General features: G+C 54.7%; 1 protein-coding gene across 2 annotated transcripts in view; it reads right to left on the bottom strand.

Moving 5' to 3' along the window:
* Nucleotides 1-2,150: 2,150 nt before the first annotated feature.
* Nucleotides 2,151-5,863, bottom strand: part of Klhl18 (kelch like family member 18) — a 61,722-nt gene continuing 58,009 nt past the window's right edge. For both annotated transcript variants that reach the window (XM_013160209.2, XM_003477040.4), the window contains exon 10: nt 2,151-5,093. In XM_013160209.2, coding sequence (XP_013015663.1) covers nt 4,707-5,093 — 387 coding nt within the window. In that variant the 3' untranslated portion in view covers nt 2,151-4,706. The remainder of the gene's footprint in view (nt 5,094-5,863) is intronic.

Below are 5,863 nucleotides of genomic sequence, written 5' to 3'. Positions count from 1 at the left end.
CCAAGTGTGTGGCCCGAGCACTGGGGGCTGAATGTGGGGCGAGGTGACTAATGAGGCAGGGCCTGAGTAGTGGTGGGGAGATCCCGAGATCAGGACAGGAACTGTGAAAGGGAGCTGAGGACACGCAGGGAGCCCAAAGTGGTGGCATGGCCTGTCTTAGCCTCCTCAACTGTCTTTAGTTCCCTCCTGCCCCAGCTTTATCACAGGGAACCCCACCTTGGGACCCTGTGCCTCTGGGATGCCTCCCTGTGGACAACTGAAGTGTGGGGCCAGGGATGTAGCTCAGTGGCACAGCGCCTGCCTGGCAAGTGCAGGACTTGAGTTTGATTCCTGGTGGCAAAAAACAAAAAAAACACCAAAGCGTGTTCCATGTCCAGCCTCTTCCTGCTGCCCAGCTGCATCAGCCCAGTACCTTCATCTACCCCAATACTTGGGTGCCATCCTCACCCTCTTCACTCCCCACATCTGGCCCCCAACAAGCTCTGGGCCAGGTCTTTGATGTGTCCCCAGCCCAATCCAATCCTGGCCAGGGAAATAACCAAGCAAAAATGGGCTCTTTGGTGTGGGCGTGGGGAGGAAGGCTCTGTCCACTGGTGAGGATCATGCCCTTATCCCAGCATCACTTCCTGCAGTCCCTCAGCTCTGCACGCTCCATCTACAGCTTTTAGTGACAAAACCAAGTGTCAAGCAAATTGGTTCCAACTCCAGGTCCCATTGCACTCAAGGCCTGGGGCACCCAGAGCTGGGTGAGAGGAAGGAAAGTTGTTCTGTGTGCGAGCAGGGTGCGCGGAGACCCTCAACTCTTCTCCCCCACGGCAGGAGGTGCCCCCATCTCATCCATGCCACACCCTATCGCTCCTCACCTGAGCCAGCTACTCAGAGAGGCTGCTCTACACTCACCCAGGTCTTCTGGGGTCACCAGGCTCAGCTTTCCAGGTTGGACAGCTTGGGGATGGCTGAGGGACCTCTCTCAGGAAGCTAGCTCATCCACCGTGTTGGTCAGCACATCACATGGGGTGCAGGATCAGCCATGTGGCTCCGCTGCCAGAGCTGCCACCACCACTGGTTCAGGGACCACACTCTGAGCAGCAAGCTTTTAAATCATGAAATTCCAGCCAGGTGCACCTCAGGTACCCTCAAGAGGCTGAGGCAGGAAGATTACCTGGGCAACTCAGAGACTTAGTGAGACCGTCTCAAGAAATAAAATAAAATAAAATGGCTGGGAATACAGCTCACAACCAAGGCCCTGGGTTCAATCTCTAGCACTGGGGAAACAGGTGTGAGGGAAACAGACAAAACCTTTTAGGGTGGGTGACAGGCACAGGCAGATGTTCTGTGTTAATACAGTGGAGATTGAAATCGCGCACTGTGCTGACCAGGGTCGCTGTGCAGGCCTTCAACACAGGCAGTAGAAACAGCAGAAAGTCTGATGCAAAGGAGCAGAGGGGAGTGGGGTCGGCTTTAGCAAACCCTGGTCATGAGTGGAGCCTATCCTGTCCTGTATGTGCCACGCGGAGAATTTAAAATGACAAAATGACCAGACTCTCAGGGCCTGAAACACCAAGCAAAGTGTGTGTCAGTGACAAAGCAGGACCTGAGGTTTACCTGTTCCAGGGTCTGGTGTCAGATTCGGGACCCCGGGGCCCAGCTCACAGCTCCTGGGCTTTTGATGTATGACGTCTGATTTTTCTGTTTTTGCAGGGATGTTCCTCCTTGCCATGTATATTTGTATTCATGAATCTATAAGTGGGTGGTACTGGCTATTGAATCCAAGGCCTTTGCACTGAACCACATTCCCACCCCTTTTAAAATTGTGACACAGAGTCTCACTAAATGGCTAAATTGCCCAGGGTGGGCTCAAATACAAGGTCCTCCTGCTTCAGTCTCCTAGTGTGCCAGGATTATAGGCGTGCACCACCACAGCTGGCTTGTCCAATATATTTTCACACTGAATCACAGTAAAAACCATTTGCTTCTAATTTTCAAATATCAGACAGGGCAGGGTGTGGTGGTGCATGCCTTTAATACCAGCTCTCGGGAGCCTGAGGCAGAAGGATCACCATGAGTTTGAGGTCAGCCTATGCTACACAGTGAGACCCTGTCTCAAAAAGAGAAAAAGAAAAAAAAAAAAATCAGAAAGGGACAAAATCTATTAGGAGTGTTCTCTTTATTTTCTTCTCTTTGGTTTCTTAAACAAATGACATGCATTCTATAAATAAAGGATTTTCTGTGAAACAATAAATGGGGGGGGGGTTTCTGACTTAGTCACATCTCGGGGTTACAGGGCTAGTCTTCAGCTCTCTCTGGCTGTGATGTCAGGTGACCTCAGAAGAGAAAGCTGTGTCATCCAAAGGGGCAAAGTGACAAGAACAGTGAGCACTGGTGTCCTCTGCTCAAGCTGGGCTGCACCTGAGGCCACAGAGCACGATGTCCCTGGGCACTGGGCCGCATCCTGCCCATGGTCTCCAATCCTATCTAAGGTGGCTGAGTGGTCACTGCGCGCAGCTGTCCAGGACCAGCCGGGGCGCTCTGATTCTGCTTCTGGGTTGGTTCAAGAAACTGTGCGCAGAGCCCAAATCAGAGTTCCGGCTTCGTCCTTGGAAAAAGACACTGGTCTCAGGCACAGTGCATCCTCTTCAGCCTCTCCAGCGGGTGGTAGGCCCAGGGAGGCCACCCTAGGAACACATGGGAAAAGCACCGCATGGTCCTCAGTGTTGAGAGGGCCAGTGCCCAAAGACCTGTAAGGCCAGCTTGCTCGGGTGCCCACTGCTGGTCTTCAAGAGTTGCAAGGGAAGTGAGGGGCTCCCAGTGAGGGAGTGGGTGCTGCTGGCTCCTCCAGGCAGGAAATGGGTCCCCTTCCTCTGAGTCCACCCCTGGAAGCAAACTGAGAGCCAGCTGGGTTCAATTCTCAGCTCGGAAGCTGCTGAGCCTTAAAATGAAAGCATCATTTCCAAGAGCTTGTAAGAGGCCCAGTTGCTAAGCTGTAACAAGGGTCCTTCCCTCGGGCTCCACAGCCACCGGGCTTGGATACTGGTGAATCTAGTGGTCCTGGGGAGGGGGGCACTGCTGCCCTATACCTTTCCAAACAGGCTCCCGGCTGGTCCAGTGCACAGTGCAGGCAGGCAGCAAAGCATGGAAACCAACTGGGCGGCAAGGGGAACCCTAAGGCTCGGTCTTGGGCAAAAAGGAATTGAGTACTCTCTGAGTCTCTACTGGAAGAATTTATAAAAGCAGATTTTGGCAGCAGTTGAAGGACAGCTCCACTGCCCAGTGCAATGGTAACAAAATGTCCTCCTCATGTCCTGCAGTGTGACAGGCAGGTCCCATCCAGGGAGGAGGGAGGAACATGGAGTCTCTTCATGAGGTCATTTGCTGAGATTAGAGGAAGAAATAAAATCCGTTCTTTGCAGCAGCAAAGGATTCTTTCGGCCTTCAGTTCTTTGGACCCTAACAACAGATTCGTTTGGAAGGAAAGGTTCACTTTGCTGGTCGGGCAGCCAAGGGCTGGGGGGAGGTCAGACCCTTGGAGGTGGCGCATGGACGAGGAGCAGTGGATGGTAGGGTAGGCAAGGGTGGCCTTACCCAGACTGTGGGAGGAGCAAACTTCCAGGTGGGTTCCAGAAGAACAAAGGGGTACGGTGTCTAGGGGCATCACAATGAAGGGCAGTGTCCAGGAGTGATGGCCCGTAGGTGCAGGTCTGGCCAGATGTGCTGTTTCCCGCTGGTCCCAAAGGGAAGGAATGGAGGCAGGGGTGGAGGCTAAGCGTGTGTGTGGTGGCAGTGGGAGGGGTCCCGGGGGCGCCCAGAGCTCCCACCTAGGAGAGGCAGTAACTCAGCCGACTCGCCCAGCCTCTGGCTCGGAAGGTCCTCCAATGGTGGGTGTGGAGACAAACCAAGAGCACCTGGCTGCAGGGCCGGGCACGAGGGGCTTAGAGGGGACCCCATGCTTCTTGAGGCCCTGGGACCCTGGGACTCAGATGTAGGAGTGGACACGGCCGTCCCATGTCTGATGGCTTTGTCACTGAAACACGTATTTGCTTTTAGTGTCCTTTATGTTTTCTGCCTGGAAAAAAAAATTCACTTAAAATATTTTTCTTTCCAGTTTCTTTCAAGTGTTTTATTCCTTCGGGTTCTTTCAAGTATCTCTTTTCCCTTCTGTTTCTCCTGGACAAGATGGAAAGACCTTACTGAAATCCCAAAATTAGACAAGGGAAGACCAGGGTCCTCCCTGCTTACCCAAGAGGTGAGGACAGAACCTTTCTTCTGTGCCCCCTGGTGGCAGCTGCTGCTGTGGTGGCCACATCTTCACAGGCAGGCAGATACTCAGGGCGCACCCCATCTCTCCAACTGCACCCTGCGGTGCCCCACACGACGCACCCCTCCAGCCTCCCTATGGCAGACGGCTGCACCTCGGTGGTCCCTGGTGCTGCAGTGAGCGGGAGCTGGCTCTGCCAGAGCCTGTGTCTGTGTCACTGCTGTGGGCCCCGAGGGGCTTCTGTCTCAGGCTGTGTACCTTGATGATCTCAGGTCACAAGGGCAGCACAGGGAGGAGGATGTCAGCACCTGGAGCAGCCATCCCTCTGGCAAGCTCGCGTGTCACCCCGTCTTCTGGTCCTGGTCCCCCACCTCTCCCAGGAGGGCTTGGCCCGGATGGAAGCACCCAGGTGTGTACCAGATCCCTACCCCGCTTCGTCCCATCCTGAGCCTTAGATGGTGAGGAGAGGGATGCAGCCCACGCCCACCCCGCCCTCATGGCACGCCATGGGGGCCATGAACGTCCAGTGGTCCGTCTCAGGATCATACATCTCCACAGAGCTCAGGTTTGACTGTCCGTCATAGCCACCCACCGCATAGAGGCGGCCACAGCTGGCCACAAGGGAAACCCGGCTGCGACGAGTGTGCATGGGGACGATGAGGCACCATTGGTCCGCCACGGAGCTGTACGCCTCGGCGATGCTCAGAAAGCCGGAGCCATCGTAGCCCCCGCACACGAACATCCTGCTGCCCAGAGAGGCAGCGCCGTGCCGGCAGCGCTTGTTGAGCAGCCCGGCGGCTGGGTGCCAGGTGGCCGTGTGGTGGTTGTAGTGTTCCACCTGCAGTAGGAGAGGTATGGGTGTAGACGTCAGAGTCACAGCCTGGCCCCAAGGACCCCGCAGGGCACGGCATGGGGCTCACAGGTGTCAGATGGAGGAGGCCTGGGGTAAGGAGCTCTGGCAGCGTGCATGCAGCTCTGATGCCTTGGGGGTCCCAGGCTGACCCCTTCTATGTGTGTCAAGGAAACAGATGAGGGGTTACCCAGGAGGCACTGCTAGGGCACAGAAGAACGGGGCTGGAGTGTGGTTTCTGTCCGTACTGCTTGCCCCACAGCACTGACTGTGGGACCACTACTACATGGCCCTCAACAAATAAAATGCAAATAACCCCTAAAAGTGCAGTTTCATCCAGTGTGGAATTCCATCGATAATCCCAGCACTCTGGAGGCTGAGGCAGGAGGATCACTGAGTTCAAGGCCAGCCTGAGTTACACAGGGAGTCTCTCAAGATTAAAAAAGAAAAGAAAAAAACCCCAAACAAACAAAAATGCAATTTCAAAAAACAGTGTCCATGGCCAGGGATATAGCTCAGCAGCAAGCTTGAGGTTGTAAGTTTGATCCCTGATACAGAAATAAAAACAAAAACAAAAACAGTATCCAGAAGAACACGACAGTGTGAACACTGACCCCGCAGCTTAGAATGGACAGGGATTTTGGGGCCATAGAGTGGGGTGGGTGGATGACCCTGTCTCTCGCAGAAGCTCGAAACTGCAGAGGATGGTGCGCAGACGCCACCTCCCTGGGCAGCACGCTGCCCTCTGCCCGCACTTA

This window comes from Cavia porcellus, unplaced genomic scaffold (assembly GCF_034190915.1).
Source record: "Cavia porcellus strain 051 isolate PalLab524CR breed Dunkin Hartley unplaced genomic scaffold, mCavPor4.1 scaffold_14, whole genome shotgun sequence".
Lineage (NCBI taxonomy): Eukaryota > Metazoa > Chordata > Mammalia > Rodentia > Caviidae > Cavia > Cavia porcellus.
The sequence above is the reverse complement of the archived record's forward strand: the minus strand, read 5'-3'. Positions and strand labels throughout refer to the sequence as shown.